Source organism: Neopelma chrysocephalum, unplaced genomic scaffold, assembly GCF_003984885.1.
Source record: "Neopelma chrysocephalum unplaced genomic scaffold, ASM398488v2 Primary Assembly neopelma1_139, whole genome shotgun sequence".
NCBI classification, from domain to species: Eukaryota; Metazoa; Chordata; class Aves; order Passeriformes; family Pipridae; genus Neopelma; species Neopelma chrysocephalum.
Genome location: NW_020897801.1, coordinates 3214488 through 3230056, shown reverse-complemented (window position 1 = coordinate 3230056; position 15569 = coordinate 3214488). Strand labels below are relative to the sequence as shown.

The 15569-nt window shown below is 38.3% G+C and overlaps 1 protein-coding gene across 2 annotated transcripts in view; it reads left to right on the top strand.

The window, feature by feature from the left end:
- Positions 1-6921: 6921 nt before the first annotated feature.
- The window catches only part of LOC113975546 (solute carrier organic anion transporter family member 1A2-like), a 46306-nt gene continuing 37658 nt past the window's right edge, over positions 6922-15569 (top strand). For both annotated transcript variants that reach the window (XM_027699700.1, XM_027699699.1), the window contains exon 1: positions 6922-7062. In XM_027699700.1, the coding sequence (XP_027555501.1) occupies positions 6935-7062 (128 nt within the window). In that variant the 5' untranslated portion in view covers positions 6922-6934. The remainder of the gene's footprint in view (positions 7063-15569) is intronic.

Genomic DNA, 15569 nt, shown 5'->3' with positions numbered 1-15569 from the left:
TCTTTCTCTCGCTCTTTCTCTCGCTCTTTCTCTCGCTCTTTCTCTCGTTCTTTCTCTCTCTCTCTTGCTTCCCTAAGATTAAATTCATGAATCATTTACAGAGGGAGAAACTCTTCTGCGATGTTTTGTTCATTAGTCCCTTCTGATGATTCATTTTAACACAGATGCTGTGTTTTAACTCTGCTGCTGCATCAGAGGTTCAACCTGATCGCAAGTTTTTGGAACATGTGTTTTTTAATAATAGCAGGAAGCTATCAGAATCAGTTTCTCCTTTGTCATATAATTTCTCTGAAAAGGTCAACATGACCCTATCTTCTGGGCAGAATTCACAAAATTATAAATAAGCTGGTCTAGGTTTAAAATCAAAACCTCCTTTGACAGAAAAAGCATGACCTTAACAATCACCTTACTGGGATCTGAAAATGTGGCCTTATGTAAGTATGAATAATATGGATATTTCCTTTGAAAAATCCACATTTGGAAAACCTCTTTCAAGTTATAGATAATTTTTGCATTTGTTTTTATCAGTTTTGGAAAATATTCTTTAATAAATACAGAATCCCTGGGAATTTGCTGGTGACAAAAACAAGGACTGAGCCAGGAATGTAAGTCAGCACAGTTCTTCTGGCTGCAAGCCACCTTAGTTTACAAAGTCAAAGAGCAAATTTCTTGTTTAAAATGATCTGTATTTTTCCTTTTTAAAATATCTGATATAAAAAAGAAGTGCAAGAATGCTAAGTAGCACATCTTTTGCAGCCTGGTTCTGACTGTTTACCTTATTTAGTTAATGCCAGGTTACAACAAAAAAGGCAGTGAGAAATGGGAAACTGTCCCTTGGTCTTTCCTTATCCATAAACAAACCTTTCTCCTTAGAAGTATTTTTACAAATAAAGATGCTATTTCATTTCTCCAGTATTTCCTGTTGGACATTTGCTATGTTGTCGCAGCAAACAGTGTCCTTTTCAGTGTAGAGAATAATAAGAGAATTGTGTGCTTTAAAGCAAGAGCAAGACACTTGTTGACTTTGTTGGGCACCCTAAGGCCCTTGCTTAATAAACACATTTTTCTGAGAAATACTTTTTAAAGTGGTTTGTCTTAGGAAAAAGCCATATAGCCAGACAATATTACTCATAAATGAAATATATTGATATTATTTCTGAACATCTGAAAAATGTTATCAAAATCATATAAATCCAGTTATTATTTACTGCTACCTGTATGGACTGGAGGGTCACAATTCCCTCCAGCGAAAAAAAGACTACTCAAAGGTAACAGAAGATCAAACATCATAATAAATTACATTATCATGATAATAATACATTCAGTGATGAGAATTTATTTCTTACTGTCCTGCAGCCTGTTTGGCTGCATGAATCCTGCTCCAAATCTCAGGCAGGAAAGAGTATTTCTAGCTGTAAGTGACAGTAGACTGTCAGAAAACACTTTGCAGGAGCGCTGATGCACCATGTAGTTTTTTCAGTTTTTTCAGGAGAAAAAGAGGAGGAACACCTCCTAAAGTAGGAACTAGTCCAGAGGAGGCTACCAAGTTGGTCAGAGGGATGGAGCACCTCTACTGTGAGGAAAGGCTGAGAGAATTGGGATTGTTCAGCCTGGGGAGGAGAAGGCTTTGGGGTGACCTAATTGTGGCCTTCCAGTATCTAAAGGGAACCTACAGGAAAGATGGAGAGAGACTATTTACAAGGGCCTGGAGTGACAGGACAAGGGGGAATGGATTCAAACTGACAGAGAGTAGGTTTAGACTAGATATAGGAAAAAAATCTTTACTGTGAGTGTGGTGAGACACTGGCTCAGGTTGCCCAGAGAAGTTGTGGATGCCCCATTGCTGGAAGTGTTTAAGGCCAAGTTGGATGGGATAGTGAGCAACTTGGCCTAGTAAAAAGCTAACTCTGCCCATGTCAGGGGGTTGGAACTAGATGACCTCTGAGGTCCCTTCCAATCCAAGGCATTCTATGATTATATAGAGCAGAATTTACTGTGATTGGAAGGAAATGTTCAAGCAAAATGTCCTTAATTTTCTTCATGATCTGATCTTGTGGACCAAAATAGTCCTCAGCCCTAATTTTTAAAGAAGTTCTATAAAGTTCATACTAACAACAATCACGTAGAGAGAAATCCATGGCAGGGACGTAGCTGGATCTGCTGATGTTTAAGTGAGGGCTTAATAAGAGGACAGATATGTATTTGTGTTAATGTTCTGCATGTTGATTGCTTAACTTACAACTGGAGAAAATTGGTGAAATCTGAGTATAAACCTGACCACTGAAAGAATTCCTCAGGAATAATAGAAGCATAGAATCATTTAGGTTGGAAAAGACCTTTAAGAACATTGAGTCCTGCTGTTAACCTAGCACTGGAAAATCTACCAGTAAACCATGTCTTTAAGTGCCACATCTTTCAGTTACCTCCAGGATGGTGACTCAACCACTTCCCTTGGCAGCCTGTTCCAATGCTTGATAACCCTTTCAGTGAAGAAAATTTTCCCAATATACAATTTAAACCTCTCCTGGTGCAACTTGCTGCCATTTCCTCTTGTCCTATCATTTGTTACTTTGGAGAACTGGTTTTAGGGCCAGCTAGTGCTGATGGTAATATTGCTAAATTTGTTTGGAGGTTGTATTAACTTTCACTGTATTGCTGTTCAGTTCTAGAATTTTGTTCTGACTAGCATTTTCTTGTCTTTTCCAGCAAATTCAGTTAAAGAGCCATAGAAATAACTTTAGAAGTGTTCTCAATATTTACATGTCTATGTGTCCATATGCACGTGTGAGTATGGAGAAAGCAAACATATTCAGACATGAGTTGCTTGAATGGAAGGTATTTTGTGTTAAAAGCAAAGAGAAGTCATTGATATGTAATCAAAACTACACTACCAGGTATCATGTATCTCACCCCACATACAGGTGTTTCAAGCATTTGGTGCAATTTCTGGTCTTAGTAGCACTTGAGGAGATTCTTGATGGAATGAGTAGTTGTGTTCTCTTTTCTACCAGGTGACACAAAAGTTTGTTCAAGTTTGGAGTCATCCTGGGAGCAGGAGGGAAATTCCTGCCTTGTAATGAATTCTAGACTGGTTTAAAGAAAACCCTTCAATATTTGTAAACTGTCCCACTCTTTTCCATCCTGGAGTAGAGAGGAGCCTAGAGGATTTCAACATGATGCTGAAGGATTGTGCCATTATTCCAACCCCCCACGGAAAGGCTGCAATCTAGAAAGGGTGTGGAAGATAAAAAATTAGCAGTTATTCTATACACTTTGTCTCTTACCTGGCAAAAAAGGAAAAGGTGGAATCACACGTGGAATTCAACAATTGTGGGAGAAGTTTGTGCAACATGAAGGTGAGGAAGGACAGGGAGCATCACTGAGAATAGGGTCGTAGCTGAGCTGAACTGCATGCAGAATGAAAAGTGGAGAAAGACAGACTTCTCATCAGCAAAGTGTGTGTGAACAGGTTGATTTGGGTATTTGGGTAATTGCATTCTGTTCAGCCGAGTTCTCAATGATTGCTTTGAATTCAATGATCATTAAAACATTTTATTTTTGGGAGTGCCTTTAAAGATGAACTAGTTCTTGTGTCCTGCTGAAAGGGAGTGGATTCAGGTTTTCTAATATGATGTGCAAACTTTGAGAAATGATCCATTTTTGAGAGGCACTAAGTAGTCATGGCTCCTGCGAATATCAGTTCTGACTTTCACAATTTTTCAGTTCAGTCTGTCTTTCTAGCAGGAAGCAAAGCCAATTAGTCTTTGCTGTTGCTCACTTTTTCATTGAGTGCTTCAAAAAGCTGTCTGGGATAATAAATATTGCTGCCAAGTAATTAAACATAAAGTCTCAGTGTCCATATTTTGTGATAGGGGAAATTTCATTCAAAATTATCGGTCACAGTGACCATGGTCTGTTATTGTGTTTCATGGCAGAATCTAGAACATTTTCCATTTAGACAGAATAGAACAGAAGTTCAGCTTGCACTGTGAATGTGTGAAATTCATGTGCAACTGGAAAGCCTAAGATGCATTAAGCATTGAAATAATCAGCTTTGAGAAAATTTAAACTGTGGCCAATTAATAAACTATCGCCAAAATTAATTCCCAAATTATGCATCAAGTGCAATTAGTTGTAATTTCAAAGAGATCTTTGCTTTTTGAAAGAGCTAGTAGTAATAATACTAATAAATACCAATTGTTCAGATTGAAGTAAAAAGAGAATGGTATTACAAAGTCTTAATATCAGTAGCTATTAACATATACAATTTACTTTTGCTAGCAATGAAAATGACCACTCAACATTGCTTCCATCTGCGACCCGAGAACACATTATTGTGAAAGTGGTATTTCCATGCTACAGAGATGTAATGACAGCAGCTTACTCACCAATATTCTTGAATAAGTCACCTAATTCCCAAGTGCTTTTAATGAAAATTCATGGCATTAATTACAGATACCCAAACAGGAACAAAATGGATAGAATTTTTCCCTAAAGGACTTGCTGACCGAACTGAAGTTCTGCAAAAGACCTCAGAGTGCAACAGATGCTATTTTTTATCTGAGCAGAAGCACTAGGTGTTGGGAGGAAACCCTGAATATTTTACCACTTTGTAAATGCCTCAATTTGAAAAAGAGACTTAATCTCCCAAGACAATGAATTTAATAGATTCCATTATGAAAATGAAATCTGTTAAATTTCATTTTTCCTTTTTCTACTAGGAAAAAGACTGCACAGTTTCAATTTTGTATTTTTTCTGGAAGTTAGTGTTACTCATTAAATTTCCATAGTGAACCAAATCAGTCCCTAAAACAACAACAAAAGGATGAAGCTATTTCTATCAAGAATAATTGACTAAATTTCCACTTAAATGGCCTGAGTCATAAGATAAAACTCTGATGGCATTCTTGTAATGTAAATCCCCTTGAGCACAGATATATATCTCAACATGTGGGATTTTAGATGTAAGGAACAGCTTCATTCCCTTCCAATTGCCTTGGGCACTTTAGTGGAGGAGAATTTGTCTTTTCTTAGGTTGGCTGGTTCCTTCTGTTACTTTTGCCAATACAAAAGATGTCATATTCAGAACTATATTCCTGTTAACATAGAGCTCTTTAGTTCCCATCATTACTATTTATATTTGCAGAGAAATATGTACACTGGAGCATGGTAAAAAGTATTTCAGAACCCTGTCTGGATGCCTTTTTTTTTTTTTTTTTTTTTTTTGGTTTGCAGACCTTAGTGTGAGTGAATTTTTTTTTCTCTTAATTAATTGCTCATGAGCTATCTGATTAGCACTTTCTATATCCTTTGAATGTCTCTTCCAGTTTAACTTTTCTTATCTTTCCTGTGGGTACTTAAGATATAAACAGCCTCTGAGGTATCTTTCTGTTCTCCGGACTGTGTGTTGAAAAATTATATTACTACTCTCAATTTCAACTTATTTTCCTTTTTTTCCCTCCCCCCACCTTAATTTCTCTCTGTCTAGCTCACCGACTTTTCATATGATTATTTTCTTTTTATTAAGAGCTGTATGTGATTTTAATTAACATTTCATTGCCTAGTGCTTTTTTACTTCTCTTCAGCCCTTCCTCCTGTTCAATTCCATTCACTGAGGCTTTTGTTTTTATTTTGGTAGTGTTTTGCTACTTTTTAAATGTATTTTCCAAAAAAAGGAGTGTCACTGAAGTGATTAGATTACTCGATGGCTAAAGGCACTTTACAGCATGAGCAATATTATTTCCTACATCCTCTCCCCCAACTCAGCCTTTCCACTTTCCTGTGCTGGTTCAAGTTCCTCTGAAACCTGTAACCATCAGATATGAACATCTGTTGAGTTGTTGTTTACCCTCTGTTTAATACGCCTTGGCCCTTTTTAATCAGTTTACGTTGATTCTCATTGCTGATATTTCATCTAGGGAGTCAGTTTGTTAATCTGTAGCAAATCTGTTAAGTTTCTTAGTTTTGTAATAAAACCTAACTTGATGATTCAGTCTGATTAAACAAAAATGGAGGGCTTGGGAGAGTATCTTCCAAACTGCTCTCCTGGCAGAAGGAAGGAAGCAAGGGAATGTGGGGGGCTTTGTACCCTGGCAAATGAACCACATTCATGCTGAGAAATAAAAATCTTTACTCTCAGCTTTATCACCTACCTGGAAGTTTTTTTCTGGCCAGAGTGTGAAGGTGTCCCTGTCTTTCACTCCCTTTATAGCCTACTATAGTGCCATCAACCGAAATTTTCAAGGGAAGTGGTGGGTAACCAGGCTTCTCTGACTCTGTTTTTCACGCTTTGGGGCTGACCTGAGGAAGAAAACATTTTTCCTGCTCTCCAAGTGTTTAATCCCAGTATTTTCCATTTTCCAAAAGTTTAATTCTGTGGAAATGCCCTTCTGCTGACTTGCAGGAGTCCGCTATGAGCGCTATTGCAAATGTACACATATATGTGTGATTTAAGTTTCTGTCTCTCAAACTTACTTATTTTAAGCCTTTAATCATTGTAAGCCTGTTGCTTATAGAAGTTGCCACTATATTCTGAGGACATTTCTGGCACTAAGTAAAGGAACCATTTGACCCTTTTACACATTATGTCAGTGAGAGGGAACCTCAACCCATCAGTAAGGTGTTTCCTCCTTGGCAATGTGTATGCCCTTATGTTAGGGTTTCCTTCATTTGTGTATAAAGCACAAAAGAAATTTACCTGAGGACTGTGAAGGTGATGTCTTGCTGCCCAACTTGTGGAGTGTTTGACTTGTGCCCAGAGAAGATACTAGGGTGAATATATTTCCTTAGGAGTTCTCTGCCCATTTTGTCTTTCACTCTGTGTGACCACCTCCTTTCAAGGGCAAACAAACTTGGCTGTCTTCCTGACTCACAGCTGCTTTTATTCCTAAGTTTTCTTTGAGAGAGAGAGGAGCAGTTGGAACACTGGACTTGGATGTTGCTGCTCTGCTGGAGAGAGTGGACTCGGGTGTGGGAGGAGTGGAGAACTCTCTGGGCAGTGTGGGGCTGCAGCTCTTATTTGCTCAGCTCCAGCCCCTCTGTCAGGTGCAGCCTGGAGCAAGGGTGAGTGTGGGTGGCAATCAGTACCCCATGGCTTGGCAGTGAGGAACTGGCTCTGTGCTGGTGATGTGGAGGTAGAAGGGAGGAAGGGGTTGGTTTTGGTAATGGGGATGTGATGAGGGCACTGAGATCCTTCTGCCTTGTCATCAGAAGTGACTTTCATGTTCTTGTCATACTGTGGGCTCAGAGCAATCATTACCAGTCCAGTTATGACAAAGTGTCATTTGTGGAAGCTGATGCTGTTCTGTGCTTCACTAGAAAACTTGTATTTTTAGTTTCCTTTGGGGTATAACAGTTGTATTTGTGTATGGCTTCAGCTGTGTAATTGTATTAAAGTGCTCAGCCAGTCTGGCCATTTCTGTTTTCCCTTGATTCTTTGGGCAGTAGCAGCAGACTCCTATTCCAGGTGGCTCTGATTTATGTATTCCAAGAAATATATTTGTGCTGATTTATGTATTTCAAGTAACATATAGCAGGATAGCTGACATGAGTCTCTGGAATAGTGTAGGGGCCAAGAGACTGGAGGGACAGCAGAGCAGAGGCCATACCAGTACTGGGGAACCAAAGGATTGGATGGATGTGGTGCCATGGAGATCTAGGCAGGCTGAGCAATGGCATTCATAAGAGACAGGAGGTGAGAGGGGCTCAGGGCATGGGGAAGGGGTCTTTGCAGTAGACTTGAAGGAGGAATCTTGTAGCTGAAGAAAAGGCCCTGTGACCAGGTTGGATTTCATTTGCTGTCTTTTCTATGAAGAGAGGGGAGTGATAGCACTGGTTAAAAGCAATTGAGCAGGGGAAACCAGGTTGCTCCAAACTCAGGATGTGGAGATCAAATCTCCCAAAAAGCAATGTTTAGGGGAAGAGCTGCGTGCAGCTGGAGAGGAGAAGGCTGTCTTATTACTGTTCACTGCATATTGGGGCAATATAAGTGCAGGGGGAGTGTTCTGTGGCTGCAACAATAAATAACCTTTAATGCATTGAAAAGTAAGAGCATTGCACAGAAAATGGGGGAAAAGGACACAGATTAAAAGAGTGTATGTATGAGTGACTAGCACCAGTAAATGCAATAAGAGGTTAAACAGAGAATGGTAGTGGGTGGTATTGAGTGATATATCCTTAGAAAAAATATTCATGCTTTATCTTCTGCTTGTGCACTTGGGCTTTATTGGGACTTGCTTTGTATCTAAACATCACCTGATGTGTGACTTTGTTAATCAGTTTTGCTTTGAAAAGTTGATCTGACCAAATGACATCTCTGAAGACTCACATGGATTTGGGTATCAAACTTGCTGTTTTGCAGAGGAGAATTCCACAGTACTCTGACAATCCAAGCTGCTTGTGTCAGCAAAATGTACTACCCAAAGGAAATGGCTTTATCAACAGATTTTTTTTTTTTGAAACAGATATTTCATAGAGAGATTGTGAGGCATAGGGTGGCACCCAACATGTAGAATAGCAAGTTCACAGTCTGTGGCAACTTGTTTGATGAATATTTTGATTCCAGTTATAAGATACTATGCAAACTTTGAGTCGGAAAAAAAAATTCTATAGGATATGGAAAACACAAGAAAAGCCAGTGTCACAGTGATTTGTGCTAGTTCTCTAGTTATTTAATTCTGCGGTAATACAAGCCAACAAACTCAAAAATCTTGTTTTTGTCAGTGAATATGCATTGGATGCAGATGTCTGGATTAAAGAAAAAGTTCAGATCAGTTTTGATTATAACTGCACTCATATTGTTAGAATGTGATGGATGTGTTTGGATGAGGAGGAAGTTCACAACTGTGTTTAGTTTTCTTCTCTAGGCAATTTATAACCTTAGCATCAGTCACCTACCCAATCTCCAGTCCCTGGCAGGATATATAAATAAATGTAGAGTAATACATGAGCAGTGAAATTTATGACCATTGACTTATGTCACTCAAGTCTCTTGCTTGTGATTCTGAATAGAGGGTAAAGAAAAGAATTTCTTAAAACATGCACAATCTTGATTCTTTCTGTAGACATGTAGTGGCAATAAGCTAAATCCTGCAGTCTTTACTCAAACTTGTTACTTAATATGATGATTAAACTAAGAAATTGAGATTTTCACCTCTGGAATGAAACTAGCTCCTGTGTGAAGACCTTTTCAAGTTTATGATCTTCTTTGAGTCCTGAGAGTCAGACAAGAGTGTTAGTTCTTGTGCTGGTGTGAATCCTTGGGATGCATCTTGGTCTCAAAAGATGCAAAAATTAGCTCTACCACCTATAGAGTTCCCTTTTTTTCTTAGCTTTTATTTCTTTTCTCTTATGTCTCAGATTTTTTTCCAGGCTGCTGATTAGGTGCCTTCTGAGTGGCATCATGCTATCCTTCATTTTCTCCTACTTTACCTGCAAGGTCAATGATTACAATATTAATAAATTATGCTTCTTAGCTCATTCTTCCCCATCTCCCAGACCAGGTAGTAACATGTGTCCTGATTTAAAACTCTTTTGATATTCTTATCTTTTTGGCACCCATCAAAAAGAATTATGACAAAAAGAATTTGTTAGAAAGATAAAAATTAATACTGGCATTAGTTCTGGCAATAGTATTGCAAACAATAAAAAGTTGGATTAATCAGTTTAAGCTCACCAGAAACTGGGAACTTCAGTGTGTTATCCCACAAATGAAAACCAAAGAGGAAGTTCCTATTTACCTAAAGCTGCAGAATTTTGTCCTGTGCTGTGTTTACACCTGTGCATGCACACGCACATAGACAAAGTGTGAATGGAATGGTCTGAATGCCAATGCTCTTTGCTGCTGCCTCACTGCAGAACCCCCACAAAGTGTCAGTTTTGCTCTTGTTATTGATGTAAGTGATATGAAATGCCACTGTTTTGGGGTATGGAAGTTGATTCAGAATTTATTTCCTAGTTTACTAATGTTATTTTTTCTAGCCAATTTTTGTAAAAAGAAGAGTTTGGACAAGGCTCTCAGGCACGTGGTGTGATTCTGGGGGCTGCCCTTTGCAGGGCCAGGAGTTGGGCTTTGATGATCCCTGTGGATCCTTCCAACTCAGGATATTCTATAATTCTGTGATTTATCCTGCATGACTTGATAGAGGTCCTAACATAAACGTTATTTTTCTGAAAAATCACATCAGAAATTATAGGTGCCCTCTACAATTTTAAATGTATTGTGAAATAACTACCTGAATATGTGGTGAAATGTGTTTGAAGGAGATTACAGATTTGTTAAGGTTGAACACTTTGATACAGGTCTCTGAAAGTAGCTGTGACATTTTTGGGGAAAAAAATAGCAACAAAAATGTATTCACCATTTTGTTGCAAAGTTTTCATTTCTGCATAGCTGCCTGAGTTGTACATCCAAGTCAGACTCCTCTTGTGACTGAGAGTCTGTTGTTTGTTTGAAGTTGTTTCTGTCTACAGGTTTGGAAAACATTCCATTATCTTTTCCCTTGGCTCCTTGTGCTGACTAGGTTATACTGTTTTCAAAGCAATGGGTATTTATTAATTGATATTTTTCCCCCCTTCAAACTTTCCCAAAACAAGAAGGAAAAAAAAAAGAAGGAGCAAAAGCCAGGCTGGAGAGTTACAGTGCCTAAAATGGAGGTGGTTTGCCTGCTATAGGACTGCCAGTCTGAGTCCTATAGCAGGACTTAAGAGTCTCAGCCTGTAACCTCCAGCTGTTAGGAGGAAGGCATTTGCAGTCCAGCTTCTCTTGTGTTGTGCTCTTGAGTGAGAGGGGAAACATCCCTCCTGGTGGGAGTGATCTTGCTGGACAAACTATTGTGAAGTTCAGTAGCACAAACCCTAGTTATGATGATCTATCTTATGAGGCATACCTTTGCTGAGGATTCTGGGGTGCAAAATGGTGGTGAAATTAAGGAATTGCAAGAAGATGACAGCTGGGGTCCTACACTTAGTTCAGCATCCCATAAGGGACAGTAAAAATATAGAATGAGGCCTGAATTCATGTATACCCTACTAGGGACAGAGTGATTTCTTTTTTGATTTTATGGAATAAGTTTTACAGCATACTCTTCTGGAAAAAAACACTGTCTTAACTATCCTCCAGAGCATAGCTTCCTTTCAGACACTCAGGCTGATCCAGTTTAAAGTTATATGTATGAAGCTGTGTAAGGAGAGATTTAGGTTGGATATTAGGAAAAGGTTTTTCCCCCAGAAGGTGATTGAGCTCTGAAACAGGTTCCTCAGGGAAGTGGTCACAGCACCAAGCCTGACAGAGTTTGAGAAGCATTTGAACAACTCTCTCAGGCACATGGTGTGACTCTTGGGTATGGTCCTGTGCAGGGCCAGGAGTCGGACTCGATGATCCTTGTGAGTCCCTGCCAACTCAGGACATTCTGTGGTTCTTTGATACTTAGAGTGAAGCTGATGGAAATCATTCTGCAGAGTCATTCATCCTTCTCCAGTGCCAGTTTAATGTAAAAAGTGTGGAAGGAGTTGGGGTTTGAATTACTTTCATTCACAACCGTGAGTGGTGATTCACAGGAGTTATGTTTGCTAAGGTGTGCAATGAAGAGGGAGAATATTAGGATGAAGCAGATTTCTCCTGCAATTTTTCAATTCCAGGTATCATGGTTTAGTAGTTCTGTGCTACATTAGACTCAGTCAGTGTCTGTGTTTACAGAACTGGTACTGATGCCTTCAAGGCTGTCTTTCGTTTGCCTGGATTTGAGCTGGGAAAACACCAGATGAGCAAAGAGAAAAACAACCTTGTTTTCTTCCAGACATAAATTGTAGCACTAAGATAGGTTTCTTTACTGTTTACATTCTCTGGGTTCATCTAACAACACTTTGATTAGGTCTTTTCCAAACACACTGACATCTGGTCTAACTTTGTTCCCGTTGTGTAAGCTGCATGTTAGCAGGTGGAGTGCATCCCAGAGGCCCTGGGAAAGTCATACTGTAACACTAGGGAAAAAATTGTAGGAAAAATCAGTGACAACATTTGCTCTTCAATTTGGGGAAAGGTCTCCTATTAAAAAAAAAAAACTTAGTTACAATAAATAACTATGGACTCAAGAATAATGTTTTTTAGAAAATCCTCGCTTAGTAAGTCTTCCTCAAGAAGGAAGGAGAGGCAGGGTTAACCTCAGAAAATCAAAGGAGAAGCTGGAAAAGTAAGGATGACTTGCACTGTGGCTTCCCCAACATCTTGCAATTGTGAGCAGCATTCCTGCCTCCTCCTGGAAATTTGTAGTATGTCCATTTAACACAGACTGAGGGAAGTGCTGCATGCAGATATTTGAAACACCAAATTCTGGGGAACCAGCCTGGTTTTTGAGATTGGTTGAGGAGCCAGCAGCTCCCAAGGAGTACAGGAGATGGCCTCTTACTCCAGCAGCATCTTTCAAGGCACTATTTCCAGAACAGGAAACAGGTCCTGCTAACTTGCTCTGGGTCTGGAAATATGGAAATCTCCAGTACTGTTTAATATCTTTATCAGTGATCTGGATGAGGGGATCTATTGCACTTGCAGTACATTTGCAGACAACACCAAGTAGGCAGTAGTGTTGATGTGCTGGAGGGAAAGAAGGCTCTGAAGAGGGATCTGAGCAGGCTGGATCGATGGGCTGAGGACAACTGAATGAGGTTACACAAGGCCAAGAGCCAGGAATCATCACTGACAATGAATCACAGGCTGCTTAAATTTTTGCACAATTCCCTTAGTGCAGGCAAGTCCCAGTTTAGCTCCTTCCAAAGGGACTGCTTAATGAATAAGGACTGGTTCTATCTGAAGAAAGTGATCTGCCTCTGTTGAGAGTGTAAATAATAATAATAAACAGGTTCTGATTTTAATCCTATTTTAATCATATTGAGTAGGATTTCATTTCAAATTATTCCAAGTATTTAAATTCACATATGTAATGATCTATTTAACACAACTCCAATTATTTTAATACATCTCAGTATATTAATTCCTTTTAAAAAGCAAAATAATAAAGCCCCACCACATAGATGATGCACTAATCAAAACTTGGGATTAAAGAATTTCAATTCAGTTTCCATCACCCTTGGTGTCACCAGCTGTTCTGCAGCAGATCTCAGGCTACCTGTGCTGTAATAATTTATATTAAGGATATTGTAAAAGAACATATAAGAAACAGTTTCATTGTCTCTAACGCAGGATCAGAAAGAGCCTTTTAAGATGGAGGAAAAAAAGTTATTATAGTAGGGGCAGGTCTAAGATTATGAATTTGAATAATTAAACTTATTTTTTGTTTCTAAATGCATTTCTGGAAAATAGTGACTTTATGGCATGATTGTTACTCAGCCCTATTGTTAGGAATAAAGTGCATTTGAATCTGTTCTTTTTGTTCAGATATTTTAGCATTCAAGAAGACAATTTCTTGCACAGTGAACAGCTATTTTAACTATTATCACTGTTGTCTCATTGTTTAGTGAGCTTCTGGTGTCATGACTTTCAGTTTTTGATGGCACATATGATTCCTAGTTCAAGATGGTTTTTAACATTTTGCTTTCAAGATAGGTTTTAGTTAGAGAAACAATTCTGAACTGAATCTAATTAGAGATAAACAGTTTTCATAGCAATTGAAGCTGGAAAACAATTTGTCAAAAGTTTTCAGGAAAACTGTAGAAAATCCAGATTTTGGGGGCTTTGTTCCTAAACTGGAGCTTAGTTTAAGTGGTGGATTTCAGGTCTGAGTTTGAGCCTGGTTATTCTGAGTCTCAAAATATTTGGGTTTTCAGTGTGGGATTTTTTCTGAGTGTAGGGAAATAGAGATAACAGTAACGTGATTGGAATAGAAGTTGTCACATCCCACAGAGAGGTTCTATTTCATGTTACTTCAATGATTATTCTGTATGCAGCAAGGAGGTGTGTCACACCTAACCACAGCTTTGCTAGTTGCATTGCAAAAGCAATGTAGAGCAGTCCCTTTTCTATATAGTAATGAACCTAGACAACAAAATTACTTAACCTTGTAACTCTACAAAAAGTCTACCATACCTGTCAAACTGTATTTGTAAGTGAGCTAACTGAGTCAAACCCAGCATAATTCTAGAAAGCGAAGATGGCAGGTACTGAAGATGTGCAATAGTTCATTGCAGGAAAAAGATTTTATTCATAGTATCAATGTATTAACTTTCAAATAGTTTTAGAAAGCCATTCCGTAGAATCCAGACTTTCTAATAACTTGTCCCATTGCAAGTGAATGGAAGCTTTGCCAACCTAGTTTTTAAAACTCTCACTAAGAAATTTACTTATCTGAAAACTAGGTATATTGTCTTAATAGAAATGGAAACTATTCCTTCAAAATTTACTATTAAATAAGAATACATTTTATATTCCATGTATATTGTGTGCTTTCTTAGTTTTAGCACAAGCATTTACAAGTGAAATCAATTTCTTACCTCAACTCTATTCATCATGAAAAAATATAAATTCTGTCTTTTATGAAGCTGTCATAGTTCCTTAGAAATATTAGACCCTAGGGCCCACTACTCCATTTAAAACATTCTTCATGTTCATATCACCTTTTTTTAAAAAAATTCCTTTTGCTTGTTTGATGATTTTTATTCTTCCCCTTCTCATTTAGTGAGATTCAATATTATGTCCCTATTCTTCCCTTTTTAAACACAACTTAATAGAACACACTAAAAAGCAGATATCTAGAATTTTTATTTTTTTAATGGGAATATAGCCATGTTTATCATGTTGTATACATTCCTGGTTTTCCTCTTTTGTATTTTTTCTTTTCTTGCATGTTCTCTGAAAGATATAGGGCATCCAGAAGAATTGAAAAGGAACACAATCAATGTAAGACTTGATTCGCAAAAAAAATTGATGTCCCTGAAGAGGCAGAAAAATATATATTGAGATTTTAAAAAATGTATAGAGGCACTTAAGACTGCTAGGCTTCACCTAGCAGTCTTCATGTTCTGAAATGTCTGAAGTTATGTTGTTTGGGGTTCTGATCAAGTGATGTGTAAATACTTATTTGTAATGTGGAGGGGGGGTTGTATGTGTGTGTGGGGTTTTTTTTATTATTATTATTTTAATTTTTCTTTTTAAATCCACTCTTTTCCTGGCCCATTCTCTCAGGATTGTGCTTGCATCCAAGCTTACCATGACTAGATCCTTCTTCTCTAAGGGGCCTAAGTGCAGTCAGTGGTAACTACACAGAAGGGGGCAGGGTAGCAGAGTTGTGTTCTCAGGGGCATATATGGGAAAACAAGTCTCAGTGTAGGCAGTTTCTCAAGATACTCTAACTGATGAATTAACTAATGTTGTTCAGAATATGAGTTGATTTGGAGTCTGATGTGTTGGTGTTGTGTTTTTTTACCAGATTTTTTCTTTTTTTTTTTAGTTTGAACAGTTCATACCAATTGCAGATGAGATTCCTGTCACCTAACTCCAGTTATCTTAAAGTTAAGTGCTCATTTTCAGCTAATTGTCTAGACACTATCGTCAAGGAAGAAATGGAGGCAGTTCAAGAGTGATTCATCCCACCCCAAAATAGATGTCTAAGCTGGGATGA